The following is a 20,550-nucleotide window of genomic DNA, read 5'->3' as shown; positions in this document are numbered from 1 at the left end:
TCGAAGCCCCCTGCTGCCGCTGAAGCCCCTTTAAATCTCGCCCGGACCGGAGATTCCGGCGGAGAAACCGCGCTCGGGCGGGCGGCAGCGAGACGTCCGTCCGCCCGCCCGCTCCCTGCCTTGCCGAGGGCAAAATGCAGGGAGCCTTCCGCGCACGCGCGAAGAAGGAACTAGGAAGACTTCTTCGCGCGTGCGCAGAAGGCTCCCTGCACTTTGCACTCAGCAAGGCAGGGAGCGGGCGGGCGGACGGACGTCTCGCTGCCGCCTGCCCGAGCGCGGCTTCTCCGCCGGAATCTCCGGTCCGGGTGAGATTTAAAGGGGCTTCAGCGGCAGCAGGGGGCTTCGAGGGGGCGGCAGGGAAGCACCCTGCCGCCCCCCGATGTTTAAAATTCCGAGGAGCAGAGCCATAATCGGTAATAGAAGCGGGCGGCGAGGGATCCTGCCGCCCGGATTTCTTACAATATTTACGGCGCCAATGCGGGAAAGGGCAGGAGGGGTAAGTAAAGCCCCCCCCGCCCTTAATGGAACCCCCCACCCTAACCCTCCCGAACCAAAACCACCCCTTCTCCAGACCGGTTCGGAGGCCAGTAGAATGGCCTCCGAACTGATCCGTGCACACCCCTAGTTTACTCTGCATATCCTTTAATTATTTTCAGAGTATCTGGGAAAAGTCAAATTCTCCATTTATTTTTAAGATTTATGTAATAGTGATGCTACAATGCATAGTAGAGAATTAGACAGGCACTTCTGTTTAGTTTTCCAAGTACACCTCCACATAGTATTTGGGTATCTCATAAGCCCCAGCATACTGAAATTTGTAGTTTTCCAACATTTTTTGGTCAGGCTGCGTCCACTGCTAAATAGTTTTTTAAATATTAAAAGATTAATGAGCTTGACTTGTATATTTGAGCTGATATTATGGTAAAGTTATCTGAAAGATGGGTGTCAGATGTTTGGACCGGGGCACAATTTAAGTGCTTGCCCTAGGTGCTATTTTCCCTAGATACACCTCTGTCGGTAGGGCTGCCACCAGTCTCCAATGAGACAAAACTAATACTAATACGAATTTATATCTTCAAATACTGGCTGAAGATGGTTTTCCACCCTGCAGGCCTAGCTCCACTTGTATTAAAGGATAGCTATCACTCCACGTGGAAAAGAGAGCTGGATGAAGGGCTGCATCACTATGGCTTCTCCCCTCTTGCATTAATAACTCTGGAGTCTGAAATGTCAGGGTCAAACTCAGACAAAGAATGTACAATATGGAGCTTCAAACTGATCAGGGCTCAATTCCTGTTGGTGTCCATTTGGGCAACCAAGTTCTGGGTTTCAACCCTGCCAGATACCTAAACCAGATAATCGTGCCAAAATACCATAGAGCTCTGACACAGGCGCAATGCAATGCCTTGCAATCAGCAGTCCTAGAAGGAAGATATCAAAAAATCCCCTACAAAGAACATACTTTTGTCTGCAAATCAGGTGATATTGAAACAATGGCTCATGTGCTCCTCCATGGTCAATTTTACCAAGATACACGGCATATACATATGCAAGTTGAGTATCTCTTATCCAGACTGCTTGGGACCAGAAGTGTTCCAGATCTGGGATTTTTCCAGATTTTGGAATATTTGCATAATCTTGGGCATGGCATCCAAGTCTAAACATGAAAAGTTACTGTATTTTATAAAAACAGAGCAGACAACGACAGAGCACCAAAACAGACACCAACAGAGCAGGTGCCAAACTGAGCATGCACTCTTTGCTCTCTCTTGCAAGGCAGGGATGGAGGAGCCCCCTTTGCTGCCTCCTGCCAGGGGAAGGCCAGTTTAAGGGTTAACCTGAGGGAGTCCAGGTTCCTAGAGAGGCGACTGGGAAGAAACATTCGGCACGGGCACCTTCCCTTCCAGCCCCTCCCCCAAGAAAGGAGCCTTTGTGCCTTTTCCTGCCTGTGGGATCTGCAGCCCCCCCTTAAAGAAGAGAACTTAGTGGTTGCCAATGTAGGAGGGGTGCGTGGGGACCCCAGAGCCATGGGAGGAGGCGATGCAAGGGAGGAAAGCAGGGAATGGGCTTGCGACAACGGAACCAGGGGAGAAATGTCCTAGGTGGGCAATGAGGGGGATGAGATGTGTGCAGCCTTCTGAAATAAGTAAGATTTGACTGCATGTTTAAAAGCAGCAAAACTGGAAATCTGCGAGCGAGTGAACTGAGGCACTTTGTTTTTTGTTACGGCATGGTGTCCGGATTTTGGAGCATCCCAGATTTCAGATGTCTGGATAAGGGATACGCAACCTGTAACCGCTTTTATTAATTGCCATCCAGGTTGTACAGACTCTTTATCTTGATTATCTTTTAAATGACCAGAATGACCTGAGATCCTATAATGTGGCTATGTTCTGTTTGACAGCCAGTAAAACCACTGTATTATAAAATCTGAAGGTTATGTATGTTTTTGTTGGACTTCTGTTTGTAAACTGCACTGGTCTGTGATCGTATCGAATACTAAAACCTTCCCTGTTCCATCTAGAACCAGGGTGAACTCAAAATAAGACCAAAAAAAGGCTTAAAACCTCTTGAAAGAGCGTGTAGCCAGAGCAGGCACATGGGGTGACAGAACAGAGAAGTTTCCAGCCAGATAAAGTTTAACACAATCCAAAGCTAGTTTATTTAAGTAGATATAAGAAGAAGGACAGATTACTAGCAAGAGGGGCGGCACCACCATTGAGCGGATGGGTTCAAAGAACCCAGGCCGCCGACCCTCAGGGGCCACACTTCACGCCCCAGAGACACCCTTGCGTCTGACGCGGGGGGAGGGTGATTTAGCTTGCAAACAGGGCCACATGGCCCGGTTTTTGAGCTAAATCGGCCAGTGTTGCACTCACAGCACAGTTGGAGTGGCTCTCCCTGCCTTTAAATGGCAGGGAGAAATCCACACTCTGGCCACATGTAGATTTAACTCCCAAACAGGGCTGCGTGGTCCAATTTGGGAGCTAAGCCAAGCCCCCACATCTGATGTCAGACACAGGGGCCAGGCTAGGGGGCTGCAGCAGCAGCAGATCCCAGGCTGCCGCTGGCCTCCCTCCGCTCCTGCAGGCAAGCAAAGCAAAATGGTTAAAATACACAAGTGAGATACCCTTCTTCCTGTCTGGAAGAACAGGAGACTCAGTGGCTCTTAGGTAAGTTGCAGTTCTGAACACAAAACCTTGCATCGTGGAGAAGTCTGCATGCTCCCAGGAGACATGCAGCCTGGTCTCAGCTAACGAAGCTAAAACTAACTCAAAAGAAACATGTTGAAAACAGCAACCTCCAATGACTGACCCCATCTAACCTCCTAAAAGCTGTCTGTGTCCTTTATAGGGAAAGATTTGCAAATTTAGCATCTGGCAAAGGGAAGAGGTAAAGCCAGCTGGTAATTGCAATCTTCCTCTTGGAGACAGGCAAAATATCCTAGGATCCAATAACTCAACAGTTATTTCAAAAGCTTGATGTTTCTCCCCATAGTAGAAGTTCCAAAACAATAGGAGTAACTATTTCCATAATGTTCTGGTAGGTAAGAATACTTGGAGGTTGTTCTAACCTAAAGAGACACATGGAGATCACCAGGCTCACAACAGGCTGGTGGGAAAGAGACAAGAAATCCTCAAAGGAATAGCAATGCTTGGCTTCTGGAATTGAGGGAAGTTCTGTTATGAAAGCTGAATGAGTTTTTAGGCTGAACAAAGGCCCATTCCATCACACAAACTTACTGATGATTGGTTTTCAGATGGTGAGTCATACCATGACTTTAAAATGGGTCACAGTAGTGGCATCCCCAAGTTGCTATTTTTTAAAAAGAGTCAGAAAAGAGAGATGATGACCAGAGTCAATGCTAGACACTGCTCTTGTAGCCATGTGGCATACTCTCGTAGGCTGTGGCATACCTTCGGCCACACACTTCAGCAGCACAGCTTTTCTTATCCCAGCATGACGAGCTGCATCGACTAGAAAGCCATCTCATGCAACTATCAAAGGTACAGAGGAGCCCTCCTGTTCTCCCCAGCTATTAGTTGCCCTAGAGAGAACAGGAAGATGTGTATGGTTCAAAAATAAACTCGAAGTGAGTAGGTTCCCCTGCTGCTGGTTGTAGTTAGAGGTTGGTCATAGGCCGCAAAAGGTTGAAGACCTTAGGCCAGCCGCTGTCTCTCTGAACCCAACCATAATCTTTCTGGACCTAGTACTCCTGGCATAGGCACCTTCTTGTCGCCTCATCCCCACAGAAAAGCCTGCACAGCTTCAAAAAATTCAAATGCTCTTTGTTGTCCTTTACCTTTATTTAAGTTCCTTAGGTTGTTGGCTGTCTGGTTTGTATTTATAGCTTGCATGGCAGTATGGTTCACATGTATGTTGTACGTAAGTGTGCTTTAGATACTGCTCCCTGTCCTCCTATGCACTCTGGAGACCAGAAGCCTCACTTGTTTACTGTACTCTGGTGCCTGTCAGTGCTATCAGCTGCACTAGCTTCCACTGTCCTGGATATCAAAAGGTCTGCTATTACCCTATCACCCTAAATTCAAGACCAGTTTCCCCCCATGTTCTTGTTAGAAATTGGGGGTTGACTTGACTTAAATTCAGAGCTCTTTCTTTCAAGTAAATACAGATATAGCCTGTATTTGACTCCCCCTTAACCTCTTTTTAAAAAAATCTTAAATTCAGAATTGTCTTCTATTTGGGTAAACGTAGTAATATTGTGCACATCTTGCCCTCCTGCTGCCAGCCAAGTGCCACCCGCTGTTGGCTTCTCCTGTCTGTGCATATACGTTGTGTTCGCTTACCCACTCAGCTGGCACAGCCTTGGGGAAATGGAGCTGCAAACCCGAGAGGCAGACAAGCCCTCAAGGAGGCGAGTGTGGCTGGTGAGGGTAGGTCACAATCTGGCAGGAGCAGGGCGGGTGTACTCCTATTGGCAGCATAAGTCTCTGAGCCAGGCAAGAGCCTAGGAAGCATGGTGGGTGAAGGTCTAGGATGCAGAGCAAGAGCCTGAACGAAGGCCCTCAGCAAATGAGCTGTGGAACCAGCTTTGAGCCATCCTGAGTCCTTCCAGAGCCAATCCCCCCACAGCTGGCTTACATTATCAGTCCTCCTCTGAATAGATATCTCCTCTTGAGTAGTCCTTTTGTAGTTAAGCTGGCGAGCTGCCAATCTGGCACTCTTCTGCCTCTGCAGCTCCAGCCTGGCTCCATGTTGTTGCATCTCAGTTTCTGCTAGAGGTGAAGGGGAGAACCCCTCCGTGAGAGCAGCAGAGGGTCCCTCATACTCAGATGGGCAAGCCTCCTCAGGGAATGCTTCCTCACTGGGGTATGTTCTGGGGAGTCTGTGATGAAGGAGTCTCTGGGTCCTGCTGGGTTCCTTCCTTCTCTTCTTGTTGCTGTGTGTTCTCAAGGAACTCTTGGGGGTGCTGCTCATTTGCAGCTTCTTCTGGGTCAGGGCTGGTGTCTTGAACAGGGGTCTCAGGGGTTCCTCTACTGATCTCAGAGTCCAGATCCTCCTCATCTGAGTTGTCAGAGGTAATTCCAACAGCATAGGATATACCTGAAGGAACTAAGGCTCTCTTGGATTTGTAACTGAGAAAGTGTGTCTCGTAGGGAGTCACAATTATCTTGGTATCTCAGACCTGAAGTCATAGAGTTTCTTGCACAAGCTCTCTCTTTTTCTGGGCTTGGGACAGCAGCTAACCCTTCAGTAGGTTGCTTGTTATGTTCCAACTCTGTTTGGCTCTAGCAATCTCACAAAATCTGGACACTCCATGTAAATAAGTTTGCATAAACATCCTGAGACAACCTACAATTCAACCTTTCCGCTTCTCACTGCTCTCTGGGTTTGCAGCACAGACTGGGGGTGGGGGACAGACCTTTGCGTCAGAGTAAATTGTGTCTCTCTCACACACACTCACACCTTGAAACGGGCGGAGTGATTCAGCAGCCTATTAGCTGACCAGTAACAGTTACTCAGGTCAGGGATGTGAATGTGCTTTAACACTTAAAAAGTACTATGTAAATGCCAAACAGTGGCACACCAATGACATTAAACAAACACAGGATAACAGCAGCAGTTTCAGCTTCCAGAAGTCTTGTGTGGAATAAAATACATTAGAAAGAAAACAAGGTGGCTTGAAGGAGAAGAAAATGTCTGCCTCAAGGAGTAAGGAGCCAATTACAGCTATTTAACCAACACCTGTCCTGGGAGGATTAAAACCTAATTAAAGGGTAAATTATTGTGGGAGAGATGGTCCCTCAAGAAATCTACAGCTTCTGAGGTCACAAGGAACACATGGGGGTGGGAGGGTGGTTTTTTGTATCTCTTTGGTTATAAATTTCATCAATCTATGATAACGCCTGCCAAAAAAAAGGTTCAAATGTCAACACTCATGCAATTGTCTAATAAGTGTGAGAGAAGCCAGAGCTCTGGTGGGAAAACTATAAGCTTGCACAGCTCATTTGATTCCAGTGAGGTGTCTGGGCTTTTTAACATTGTGATGAAGGCCCAGCAAGTGGAAAGCCTTGAACAGAATCTGGGTTGTGCAATGTACAGAGGGCCAGTCTAAGGAGCTGTCTCTACTTGCCTTGCTTTAAGCTGAAACTGCTGCTGTTATCCTGTGTTTGTTTAATGTCATTGGTGTGCCACTATTTGGCATTTACATAGTACTTTTTAAGTGTTAAAGCACATTCACATCCCTTACCTGAGTAACTGTTACTGGTCAGCTCATAGGCTGCTGAATCACTCTGCCTATTTCAAGGCATGAGTGTGAGTGAGACAATATGAAAACCTTCCACAGACATTACAGAAAGTGAAGGGCTCAAGAACTGGCAAGCAGCATGATCCAGAAGCCATGTGTTCATCACAAGGCAGATGGCTCATGTGCTAGTAGTAGCTCAGATAATCAACTTAAGTGCAAATATCTTCTTTTCCAATAGTCCCCATATTGCTGTAGTTCTGTCCTACTGTTGTAGATTCTGGGGAAACCACTGGAGATTTGCATAAAATGGCTTAAGGGGGGGGAAATGTAATAATTTATCTGATCTGTTTTTCTTTTAATGGTAAAGTCTGCCATCCAGTCGGTGTCAACTCCTGCCACTCACAGAGCCCTGTGGTTTTCTTTGGTAGAATATAGGAGGGGTTTACCATTGCCTCCTCCTGCACAATATATGAGATGATGCCTTTCAGCATCTTCCTATATTGCCGCTGCCCAATATAGTACCAGTGGGGATTTGAACCAGCAACCTTCTGCTTGTTAGTCAAGCATTTCCTTGCTGTGCCACTTAAGGTGGTTAGAAACCTCTTATCTGTGTACGGAATTCTGGAGCTTGAGCCAAAATAAAATTGTCTTAACTCTAGTCTTAAACCAGCAGGGTTTTTTTTACTATCAAATTCCCATGGCTTGTGAAAAGGAAATGTATCATTACGGTACTGGCAATCCAAAACCCTTTCCAATGTCCCATTAAGTGTAGGATTCCTAAGTGTCAGTGAATCACATTATATTTAATATATTTCTTAATCAGTTGTAGCATATTTTGCATGACAGCAGAATCTTACAATTATTGTAATGTATCACAGTATGTGACCTGAGAAAGTACATAGCATGCTGGGAGGCATCATCCTTACCAACACTTTCCCATAGAACTGCGTAGTGAAGGTGCTGGGAAGGACTAGACTTCCCAGGATTCCATGTGCACCTTCCAAGATGACCCTGGGGCTTGACAGGGTTCTATTACTTTAAGGTATCCTGCCCCCAGGAGGTGAGAAAAGCACAGTACTGGTTGGAAGTGGGAAATGGCTCTAACACTGGAGATTTTTTGGCAAAGAGGTCCCCCACATGCAAACCTTTTTGAACTGCTTCAAAACTTCAACAAACCATGAAAAGGCACCCTTCTTAGACTAACCTATACATCAGTCATTTTTGCCAAATTTGAAAGAAATCTCTGATATACCTGTCTCAATACTGGACAAAAAAAGAGGTCAAAGTGTCAAATTTCAGCACTCTTTAACTTGTTTTACCTGTGGCAATTTTTATCAGTTCACTTTGAAATTAGACACATTTGTAGACTTTGTCTTACAGTCAGATAATACATGCCAATCTTCAAGTGATTAGGCTCAACGAATCTTATATTTATAAGCAATACCATTTTAAAGCTTATAATGGTGGGACCTTTTTTTCTTTTTTTTTTGCTACTCGTCTCAAATGAAGGGACATTCCTGTGTTCCTTCAATGCAAGAACTATAATTCATAGAATGATAGAAGAACTATCATTATAGAATAAATTCATTCTTTAAGTGATCATTCATTTTGAAAATTACACATTTGTAGACATCTAGAAGATCTTGCATGCCAAGTTTCAAGTTATTAGCTCAATGATCATCACTGTCAAGTAAAGGGGTAGGAGAAAGGTGGGGAGGGAATTAGTGTTGGGCCCACTGTATGTGCTGTAAGGGATTCAGGAACATGGGAATGAGTGAGGGGAGGTAATTGGGGTGGGGGGTTGGTATACACCAGTGGATTGGTGTGTGATGAAGGGGCAGGAGCTGCTCACCAAGCCACCCAAGAACACCAGTAGAGATTGAGCCAGACCTGGCTGCCTACCATGACCCCAAGATCCCTTTCCTTGGTAGTCACAGTCAATTCAGATATCTGAAGTTGTACATTTTTATCCCAATGTGCATCACTTTGCACTTACTTAGACTGAATTTAATTTATTGCTCATTCAGCCAGTTTGGAGGGATCCATCCGAACTCTTCCACTGTGCTGTCAGCTTTGAATTTAACCATCCTGAATAATTTTGTGCCTTCTACCAATTTGGCTTCCTTCCTGCTCACACTTAACTCCACATCATTCATGAAGTTAAAACACTGTTCCACTATGGATTCTTGAAGGGGGCGGGCTTGTTCACTTCCTCCAGGATGAGAACTGTCCATTACTCTTACCTTGCCGTCTTCTGTTCTTTAAGAAAACAAACATTGGTAGACTTACCGTGAAGTGTTCTTTTTCCAGGTATGGGGAGGGCCTCCTAACTTGACGGGTTGTCAATCCCAACATGCTTCAAGACAGAGCCAATCAGAATTATTGTCTGATATCACTATGCTATGCCAGCCTCCATTATCTCAGTTCCGGGACTGTGAGTGAAGAAACTATACTGAAAAACTAAGAAAAAACAGCTGGAAAAAGCTCAGCCAAGGACAGCCTTAAAAAGGTAACAGGGATAGCAGAAACTGTAACCCTGGGAGTCGGCCACCACCCGCAAGGAAAACCTCCCTAAAGAGCAGCATCCACGGGAGGGCCGGATGCCCTCCCCATACCTCAAAAAAGAACACTTCACGGTAAGTCTACCAATGTTTCTTTTTCTGAAGCATGGGGAGGGCATCCTAACTTGACGGGACGTAACCAAGCTAAAACAAAAACCAGGGTGGGACAGGCGGTTGCATTAAACTACCTGCTGTAAGATCGTTCGCCCAACCGCTGCTTGAGAATCATACGTGGAGGGAATCTTATAATGCTTCACAAACGGAGTAATGGAACTCCAAGTGGCCGCCTTACAGATCTCCTCCAAGGGGACCCTAGCCGAAAAAGCTGCTGAGGCAGCCGCACTCCGTGTAGAATGTGCAGTGATACCTCTAGGTACCAAGAGGCCCCTGGCTTTGTATGCTAAGGAAATGGCAGCTCTAATCCAACGACCCAAAGATACCTTTGAAGCCTTGGTACCAAGCGAACGAGGTTGAAAAGACACAAATAGGGAATCAGTTTTCCTAAAGGACTTAGTCCTAGTGATATAGACTCTCAAGGCCCTTCAGACATCTAACTTATGCCAGGCTCGCTCCTTCAGGTGCCCAGGCTTCAGGCAAAAAGAGGGTAGGACGATTTCCTGACTCCTATGAAAAATTGAGTTAACCTTAGGTAAGAAGGTGGGGTTCAACTTTAGCACCACCGCCTCCTTCTGAAAAACACATAATTCATCTCTCACTGAGAGAGCGGCTAACTGTGACACCCTCCTTGAGGACGTTATGGCCACCAAAAACAAAACTTTGAAGGACAACAAATGTAAGGAAATAGAACTGACAGGTTCAAAGGGAGCCTTAGTCAAGGCGTTCAAGACTACATTCAAATCCCAAGTGGGAAATCTGTTAACAGGTGGTGAAGCTAAATTGTTTGCCCCCTGTAAAAACCTACTAAGATGAGGGTGTAAGGCCTGAGAACCGGTCTCCCTCCGATCCTGAACAGAGGCAAGGGCAGAGACCTGGCGTCTCAGGGTATTGGGATGTAAGCCCTTCTCCAACCCTGATTGGAGGAAGGCCAACACTTCCGGAACCCCTGCGGCCACAGGGGAAATCTGACGTGTGGACGACCACGAAACAAAGGCAGCCCAGGTAAGTTGGTAAATACGGGAAGAGGACAGCCTGCGGGACGCCAGGCCAGAATAGTATCTTGCACTCCCAGGGAGTGTCCGCTGTCCACTAGACTTTGGCGCTCAACCGCCAAGCGTGAAGGCGCAGCAACGCAATGTCTGGATGGAAAAGAGGACCCTGGGACAACAGATTCCTCCTGGAAGGGAGCGACCATGGTGGACGGATCGACAAGGCCACCAGATCCGAGAACCAGGGCCTGCGTGGCCAATAGGGAGCACTGACTATGACCTCCGCTTTCTCTACTATGACCTTCCGTAGAAACAGGCCCAGGATGGGAACTGGCGGAAAGGCATAAAGCAAACCGGGAGGCCAAGGGGACACTAGGGCATCCACTTGTTCCGCCTGAGCGCAAAGGTGTCTGGAGAAAAACCTTGGAAGTGAGCTATGGGCAGCCGCGCCGGCAGCGAGTGCCTCTGGAACGGCGGCTGCAACGGGAGCGGCGGCTGCAACGGAGCCTGTCAGAGGGGTCGGAGCTGGAAGAGACTCCGAGAAGGGGCCCTCCGAGAGAGCCCCCTGCAACATATCTCCGCAGTGCACGGGTTCCATGAGGAAGGTAAGGGAGGAAGGGAAAAGAAGAGGTTTGTTGTTGTTTTTTAAACAGACTGAGAAAAAAGGGGGTTCAAAACACAGAGACAAACGACTCCCTTCCCACCCTTGCACACAGAGAAACAGGAAAAAGGCCAAGAAGGCAGAAAGGAAAAACCTATTTGAAGAGGCTGAAAGAAGTGTGACCGTCCAGAAGCAAAGACAGGACCGGAACTGGGATAATGGAGGCTGGCACAGCATAGTGATATCAGACAAGAATTCTGATTGGCCCTGTCTTGAAGCATGTTGGGATTGACAACCCGTCAAGTTAGGAGGCCCTCCCCATGCCTCGGAAAAACAACAGCCTCATTCCATGACTGCTAAGATTATTTAGGAGTCCAACTATCTAACACCTGCTGGATCACCCACCCTTATACATGCTTATTGACATTCTCTTCTCCAAAAAATCTAAAGCGTTTGGGAGCCAGATCTTTCTTTTGCAGAAGCCATGCAAATTCATTCCCAGCCGAACTTGGTCTATGTTTTAAACAATTCTGGCTTTAATAATAAATTTACTAACTTGCATTATCAACTTGTATAGTTTTCTTGATGCAACCATTTAACTATGTTAGTATTATCTTGGGTTTATACCCTTTGTATTCTATGGAATACATTTTATTTGAGCCCTATGATAGTGGCTTTAGAGGACCTCTACAATTACAGAATGATTATGACCCTCCGAACTCTCCTCTATCATTTTCCTTTTAACTAATCTCATTTTGTTTTTCCCTGTAGAAATTCCCTCTTCTAAATTGGGCTGTTGGACTTTTCCAGTAGGCAATTTTCCACCACATATATGTTGAATTTGATGTCGTCATTGTTCCTAAGCATGGCAATATTTACATCTGATTTGGAACAACTCACTGTGTGTGCGCACACATATATAAAAATCTAGATGTTCTATGCCATCAAACAGAGGACAGATAGATGACGACTTGCCAAAACAAAAAATTGACACATATATGCCACATGAGGGCTGTCTCACTGTGTGAGACAGGATGCTGGACTAGATGGCCTTGGGCTTGATCCAGAAGGGCTGTTCTTATGTTCTTAACCTTACATGCGGAAATACTGGGCTCGAGCTGGAAAGAAAAGTGACGGCATCTGCAGAGAGCAACGGAAAATGATTGACAAGAGAAGCTTTATGCTCTGGAACCATGACAGCAAGAAACTGGAGCTGCAGAGCCTCAACATTAAGTCAGCAGTGCACTGCCACACGTGTTTCAAGGCTCACTAGACTCCCGCATATGATGTCACGATCAGTTTGTTTCCTAAATAGAAGTTCAAATTAACTGCACATCCATTTCTTACATCCATTACTCCACACACCCTGCCCCACTTAATTCACTTCACCAAAATTAGCAATGGCGATTGCTTCAATACACTCGTTTTCCATAGACAGGCAGACAGTTAGCCACTATAGGAACATGGAACCTGCATATTCAGAGGCAGTGTGCATGTAATGGCCCTTTTAAATGAGGAAAAGCTGGAGGGGTTACTTAAATCTTTCCTGCTTGGGGAAAAGCCACTTGGGGGCAATATGGAGCAGGGAAAGGGTAACCCCCACCAGAAGTGGCTTCTCTGCAGATAAAACAAACAGTTATTGTGTTGATATTAAATGTTTCTTATCTATATGGTGGATCCTTAGTAGGAACATAAGAAGGTGCCTTCTTCCAAGTCAGACTGTGGGTCTATCTAGCTCAGTATTGTCTACACAGACTGGCAGCGGCTTCTCCAAGGTTGCAGGCAGGAATCACTCTCAGCGCTATCGTGGAGATGCCAGGCAGGGAACTTGGAACCTTCTGCTCTTCCCAGAGCAGCCCCATTCCCTAAGGGGAACATCTTAACAGTGCTCACATATAGTCTCCCTTTCAAATGCAAACCAGGGTGGACCCTGTTTAGCAAAAGGGGACAATTCATGCTTGCTACCCCAAGACCATTACAATATATACCTTTTTTAATTTTTTAAAAACAAAATCAAATATGTTAGAAGAGTAAAAAGGGAATTTCAGGACAAATGTCAGATTTTTGGTCAAGAAATCTCCACATGTACACATACTTCCATCCAATAAAGAGCAATATTTTTACATCTTCCTCCCTGCATTCATACAATTACTTGGAGAGCATCACAATATTATCCCACTTTCTAAAATTATACCTATCTATCTATCTATCTATCAGTCTGAGATATATTAACACTAATAGCCTGTTTTTCCTCCAAGGAGCTCATAGGTTATTTTTATCCTCACAACAAACTTGTGAAGTAGGTTAGGCTGAGAGATACATGACTGGCCCAGAGTCACCCAGTGAGTTTCATGCATTGGCCATGGGTGCGGTGACACTGATTGGGGCACAAGCAGGAACGCTGCAGCCCAGAGCGCCTGTTGTTTTGGAGACTGCCAGCAGGGGAAAAGCAGTGGGCCAGAGACTGACAGGTAGGTAGCGCTTTCCCTGTCCTTTAAAGAAATCCCCCCCCCTCACAACCCTCCCGGGAATGCATGAACAGTTCGTGCACATCCCTAAAGGAAGGAGGGATGTGTGTATCATCTAGGACAGTGTTTCCCAACCAGTGGGCCACAGGACACTGCTGGTATGCCTCAACTGATGAGTCAGCTCCAAAAGTGGAGAATTTAAATATCCCCACAGGAGTGACATGTCTTTCTTGGTGCATTATGAGGAATCAGCTCCAAGAAGGACATGAGGGACAGCTACAAATTAAAAGTTGCATTAAAATAGAAGAAAGCTAAAATAAAGATTGTACAGACATGCTGACACATACGCACAAAATATATGTGCACGGGGGGAGGAAGTGTGGCCTTTTATTTTTAATTGTAACTGTGCTTCAGGATTAAAAAAAAGGTTGGGCAACACTGATTTAGGAGGTTGTCTATGAACAGACAGAAGATGGACCCAAAGGGACCTCTCATAAGACAATCTGCTTCTCTTTGTCATTATTATCTCCTCCACACTAATGATTGCCAGTTCCTGAACTCTATATTTTCCACCTCAAGGACTAACTGCAGATTTTTGGAAACCTATATGTACATGTGGGGGGGTACAATTTGAACCACAAAAATGGCAGGCCTCCCCAGTCCTACCACTTCTCCTCTCTAAATTCCAACCCCCTCAAAGCAGTTTCTCTTTTTTCTTTTTTAATGTGCTGGGATTCAGTTACACATGTTTGTGTGGGATGTATAGGTAGTTAGGCCTAGAGGCAGCTTGCCTCTGCACAGGAATTATGCAACTCCTGCATTTCGTATGGCTCCCAACACACCACAAGACTGTTCTTGAGCATGTTCATGTATGTTGTAAATTAGGCTCCCCATACCAAAGGTTCTTTCTTTCAGGCAGCAGCTCCTGATGAAAAGCTTTTTGTTCCAAAATAAGCAAGCCAAAAATAAAAAAGGGAACAGCCTTTAAAGAGATTAATGGCCCAAACATAAGGCTGTGTTACCACCACCAAGCCCACTGCCTTTCCCCAGAATGTGCAGCACCATCCCCATGTACAAGGAGAGGAAGAGTGTTTTTTTTTTTTTTTAGGCAGGCATCGTCTGTTTAAGATTACAAAACCCTCAGAAAACACCTTTAACCCAATTGGTGCAAGAAAAGTTGCTAAAATGCCAACCTCCAAACAGATGTTTTAGCAAACCAATTCCAGCTGCGTTGCCTGCTGAAAAAGCCAGGCATGTATTTTCAATACAGGAACAGTTTAAGATAGTAATGACTCTGCAAAGATCCTTGTGGGTAATTAGCTAGTAATTTGGGAAAACTGAGATACCATTAAATGCCCTTTTTCTTTTACCTTGACTTGCTAACCACTTACCAATGTTATCACCCTTTGATTACATTCTTCATTGCTCAACAAATCATTTTCAAATGTGAAAATTTTAGTCTTCGAAGCATGTAATTAAATAAAGTTAATACAACCATGTTTGAGGATTTCCATGTGACCCTAACAGTAGAGAAGCATTGCCCTCAAACTAACCTGAACAGTGGGTGAGCTTCCTGCACAAACTTCTGTTATTAAGCTGGAGTTCCTACCAAATAAGCAGGCATAGGATTGAAGCTATGAAACCCAATCCTATGCATATTTACTTGAAAGTAAATCCCACTGTTTAACACAGCTTACTTCCAGGTAAGTGTGCATACAGTTACAACATCAAAAATGCAATCAAAAGAGGAAATGAACCTAGGATACAAGTTACACAGATTTATACAGCAAATGAGAACTTAAGTTAAGCAAGTGTTTGCTGCACCAGGGTGAAGCGAAAATAGAATCTCAGAGCGGAGGTTAGAAATGTGCACTCAAATTAGGTAATTTTACAGTCCAGAATGTTCGAGATTGACAAATTCTAAATTAAATTAGCATTTTCTAGGGAGAGAAGTATGTTGTTTTTTATGAAATAGATGGAGATCAAAGGATGAGGTTACTCAGCATAATTCAGATAGAATGGGGGGCTTCAAGAGCAGTCAAGGTAAGAGCTGAGGATTCCCCATTTTGTAGACCTGTGCTGTAGCTACTACAACAGCTGTCCCTATCCCCTCTGCACACTGCTACCACTCATTCCTAAGAATACATAGCTTTGCAGATGAGAGTCTCAACAAGAACACTCAAGAGAATGAATATTCTTGGCTTCCAAAACAACTCTGGGGAACCAACACAAAAGAGTTTTATGTCTTTTGAGTATTGAGGAACACCCAAAGCCTTTTGTTTTGAATTATGTCAGAGATGCAGGTTATATAATATGATTGATTGATAAATAAATAAATAAACAGTGGGAATTAATATTCAAAACACACAATTAAAAATAAATTGATAGAAACTTGACATAAGGCTTATTTATGTATTACGCTAGAACAGAACAGACATCCAAACTTCTTTAAAAAAACAAAAACAAACACCCAATAGCTCTTTAATAAATAACTTTTCATGCACTATTACTGATCAGTAGTAAGAAATAATTAGCTTTCCAGCACCCCTATCCAAGGTTAACATTTACTCCAGGGTTTGACAAATCCCAGGCACCAGGGAGCCATGGCACCTAGAAATGTAACTGTGGCACCTAGATTAGGATATTCAGAAGGTCATTATTTAATTAAACAGCCCATTTCTGTCTTAAGCATGTTACTTGTAAAGGGGATAAAGAGAAGCCCATTTATCCACCCCCTCCACATTGTCCATCACTGAGTTTGGTAATTTTGTCAAGCATCCATTGTCTAGTTTCCAAATTTTGGGGATGGCTTCTAGATCTAAATAAAAATTGTCGAGACCTGATCAGAAGGAGATCCCATTGACAAAAACTGGCGTTACTCCCAAGTAATCAGGCATAGGATTTCAGTCGTCCTAAACACGTTTTACCCAAAGTTAAATACCTGAGTTCAGTGGGACTTACTTCTAAGCATGCATAGGATTTCAGCCTCACAGTGCCATCCTATACTTACTATGGAGTAAGCCCTACTGAGCTCAGTCAGACTTGCTTCTGAATAAATATGCTTAGAGTTGCACTGTTAACATTATTATTAGAAGACAACAGAATTGGAATACAGAGCTACACCAATCAGAATTTTCAGAAAGGCAGCTGTGTTCATCCATTGCAGTAAAGACAAAACAAATCTGGTGGCTTCTTAAAGACCAAAATTTATTGCAGTATAAGCTTTTGTGGACTATATCCACTTCATCCAATGCATCTGACTGCAGTCCACAAAAGCTTATGCTACAATAAACGTGTTATGATTCTTTGTTTTTACAAATCAGCATGCAAATACTACAACTTAAAACTAGGATGCCAAGTGCAGCACTGCCACTTTTTAAAGACCCTGCTCCTGTGCTTTTAACTATGGCACCCAGACGCAAAGGAAAACAATGCTCCCATGCCTTTAATAGAAGAGACAGTTGTCACAGACGCAGATTCTCACCCCTGCAAAGACAAACTGTAGCTGCCAAAATGCCCTCTTCTATGCAGTTATTAAAAAGATATAGTAGCTCAGTAGCTCATCCAAGTTTTAACAGCATCCTGAATAAAATTTAGAAGGTGATGCTTTTCTTGGAAAAACTTCACTTGCTTCATCTCTGCATGTCAGACTGCTGTTAAAAGCACAGGAGCAGAGCCAATGAAAGTGACACGGGCAAATAAAACGTAAGCTCTTATCTCCATTTTTAAATCTGCATTTCTCAAATACCATTAGCCCTACCTTCAGTTTGGAGGTGGGAAGAGAGAGAAGCAGAACTAAAAAGCTGATTATATGAAGCTAAATCACTATCCAGCACAAGATAAAGCTTTTTTAGGACCAACCTAGAATAAAGGAATAATGAGCTTTCAAGTCCTACAGAACTCTTTATCAGACAGATGGTACATGAAAAGGACAGGGGCGGGGGCATGTTGTAATCTAGAGTTTGTGAAATCTTAACATTGAGATAAAGGTTGTTTGTTTGTTTAACTCGAATCAGCGTCAGAGATGAAAAACTACTTCAATGCATGCAGAGGGCTGCTTAGTCAAAGGAAGCAAAAAAATGGCTATTCCTCCCATATTTTGCAAATATAAAGAGCAGAATCCAGACCAAGTTAGTCATCACAGCTAACTTGCCTCATTTATTTCAGTGGTGATTTATAATGACTAATTTGGTCTGGATTCTGTCTAAAGTCTGAAAGTTAACACTGGAGTACAGTCTCCAGCTTTAATTTGAAGCTTACAGAATCTTTCTAAGGCAGAGAACAAGAAAAAACAGAGAATAAAGTGAGACTTTATATTCTGATAGCTAGAGGCAAGTTTTAGATGCTACCTGACACCATCATGTCATCCTCACCATCCTAACTTCTGCCCAATGAAGAGTTTTGTAGGACTCAAAAGTTTACTACTTTATACTTTTTTACTCTTGGTTGGTACCTAAAAAGCAGCATTGTACTTTGAATTGTGGAATTTTATTCTAATAGAACAATATGGCTACCTATAATTTTGCATATGAAGTTACAGACCCACACTTATGAAGGGCAGGAGTTTGTTTTTTAAAGCATATATTGATTTTATCCCACCCTATGCAACGGTAAGCCAGTTGCTTCGGTAAGCCAGTCCTTCTATGAAAGCACCCAAGCTGATCAATGATACCAAAAGATACCTAACTAGTGATAGAAAGTATGATACAGCAAGACTGATGAGATGTTTTAGAACTGCAATTAATACATGAGTAAAGTATTTAGGTACCAAACACATCACGTTTCAAGAGATGGCATGAGACACACACACACCCCACTCCGCGAGGCACAAAGCTATTTGTACTGTGAATCCTTACATCTGCAGGCAAACTAGATACAGTACAGGAGGACCGCAGTGGGAGTTTTGCTCAAGTAGAGGGGATTGATCCCAGAGAACACACACAAAATATAGCAGTCACTTGATCTAAAAAAAGACAGAATGAAGAGGTCCTTTACCAACAAGCATGATGCCATGAATGTCGCTACTGTATTTCAATTCAGATGCCACCGAAACCTCTTAAAGAAGCAGACGAAGGAGAAACCAAAACAAAAAAGCGGCATTCTCGGCATCCAGACCCTTCGATCCACTTGCTTGGATCTTCATCCTTCTTACATCAAAACTCTCCAGAAACTCATCCGCTACCCAAATTACCACTGAGGCAGCAACCTGGCAGAAAGCCCCGGGGGCGGTGGAGAGGAAACTAGGAGCGAGCCGGGCGAAGATTTCTGGTTTCCGCGCCGCCCCAGTGCCGAAGCCGAACTGAAGCGAGGAGGACTTGCGAAGGCTGGAGTTCAACTGTCCAGCCCTGCCTGCCTGCCTGGTCACATTGCTTCCCACATCCCCCTGCATGCAGCTGCTCTTTAAGCCTTACCGGATTTAGGAGGATATCTGTAGATGGAATTAGACGGGATGTCCACCTCTTCCACGCCGGCGTTCTGCCTGCTGGTTAGCGCTCCCATGGTTCAGGCGGAGCAGCGGGCGATTCCGGGGCTGGGAGAGGACGCGAGGAGGGAGGGGGGGACGGAGGAGGGAGGGAGGGGGATTCCTAGACTGCACCTTTCAAGGCAAGCGGAGGCGGCGAGCGGGTCAGCAGCTTCCTCCTGCAGCCGCACTGGCCCCTCATTGGCGAGGCTGCCGCATTGGCTTGCCTGCTGCTGCCCCCAGGGGGGTGGTGTTGCCTCCTACTGCTGCTGCTGCTGCTGCTGCTATCAAGCAGGGCACGGAGGCAGCCGTTCCCTCTCCTCCTGCTCTCCCCATCCCTCCTTTGCAAGAGCGGCGTGAAATCTAATCGGGGACAGCTTAGCAGAGCTGGGCTAATGGGAGCCCTTCATGGAGCGCTACGGGGCGGGGGGGAGGAGGGGCGCTGCCGCCTGCAGAGCCAGCGCTCTTAGGCGGCTGCTGCTGCGGCTACAAGTGCAGGAGAGGGCAACCCCAGCCCGCAGTGGCAGACTACGTAGCCCCTCTCTCTCTCTGCAGCAGAAGCAGCGGCGGCTTCGCAGGGAGCTGGGCGCCGCCTTGACGTTAGCGGCAGCTCTCATCGCCAGCCAATGGAGGCAGCCAGAGAGAGCGGCTGCCCGCCTGCAAGCAACCAGCGGCGCCTCCCGGTGCTGCTCGCGCGGCAGCAATTCCCTCCCTGGCACACACGCCGCGCTTGGCAGGGAGGCCGACCGGCGGGGGCAGCTGCCCAAGTTCACCTTGGTAAGAGCTGGAGAAATCAGGATCGTAGTAGACCTGCTCCGGAAAGCCAAGGAAGAGGGCAAGTTTTACGAGAAGACTAGCGCTGTATTCCCTGCCTCAAATGACGACTGTCTCGTGGCGGCGGCGAGCTTACTTTAAAAATAAAATTTAAAAAAGCATTAGGATTACAGCTTGCTTGGAAGTGCTGAAATCTAGAGATCCCAAACCCCTCATCTCACAGTCGGACTCTAAGCCTATGCATGTTATTTACTCGGAACGAAGTAAGTCCATTTGGACTCAAATATTCAGGAGAACATGGATGGGCGTGGGAGGAGGGAGTTGCTTACTCCCAGATAAGTTATAGAATTGCCCTTGACCCACTCTCCTAAAGGTAAGGTGTGCCATCAAGTCGCTTTCAACTCCCGGCGTCCACAGAGCCCTGTGGTTTTCTTTGGTAGAATACAGGAGGGGTTTACCATTGCCTCCTTCTTCACAATATATGAGGTGATGCCTTTCAGCATCTTCCTGTATCGCTGCTGCCCGATATAGTACTAGCGGGGATTCGAACCGGCAACCTTCTGCTTCTTAGTCAAGCATTTCCCTGCTATGCCACTTAAGGTGACTCGTCCACCTGCCTACCCCCCACTAAAGGTCCTGCCTTGGCTTTATGTGTAGCTATTTTTTGACAAGAGGGCAGTCTTAAGCAAGAAGGTTCAACTCCCCTGGCTCCATTTTATCAGCTACAGGTTCTTAACATTACCAACTTTGTGTGCGTGTATCTCCTTTACTAGCGTGACACTAAAAAATTAGTGGGATAGACTCTTCTCATCATTGCATCTGTAAAAATCATGGGAGCCCTGCCACATAAAAAATATATATTGTTAGCAA

General features: G+C 45.3%; 1 protein-coding gene across 6 annotated transcripts in view; it reads right to left on the bottom strand.

Moving 5' to 3' along the window:
* RNF157 (ring finger protein 157) overlaps nucleotides 1-19,745 on the bottom strand; it is a 110,791-nt gene extending 91,046 nt beyond the window's left edge. For 2 of the 6 annotated variants that reach the window (XM_053295369.1, XM_053295367.1), the window contains exon 1: nucleotides 18,857-19,506. In XM_053295369.1, coding sequence (XP_053151344.1) covers nucleotides 18,857-18,944 — 88 coding nt within the window. In that variant the 5' untranslated portion in view covers nucleotides 18,945-19,506. Of the gene's footprint in view, nucleotides 1-4,808; nucleotides 5,025-18,856; nucleotides 19,509-19,679 lie in introns of those variants that run through there. The other 4 variants (XM_053295368.1, XM_053295372.1, XM_053295373.1 and 1 more) reach the window with 4 other exon arrangements.
* Nucleotides 19,746-20,550: the final 805 nt, after the last annotated feature.

The sequence above is a fragment of the Hemicordylus capensis genome, chromosome 2 (genome assembly GCF_027244095.1).
Source record: "Hemicordylus capensis ecotype Gifberg chromosome 2, rHemCap1.1.pri, whole genome shotgun sequence".
Taxonomy (NCBI): domain Eukaryota; kingdom Metazoa; phylum Chordata; class Lepidosauria; order Squamata; family Cordylidae; genus Hemicordylus; species Hemicordylus capensis.
This window is presented reverse-complemented; position numbering and strand designations above follow the sequence as displayed.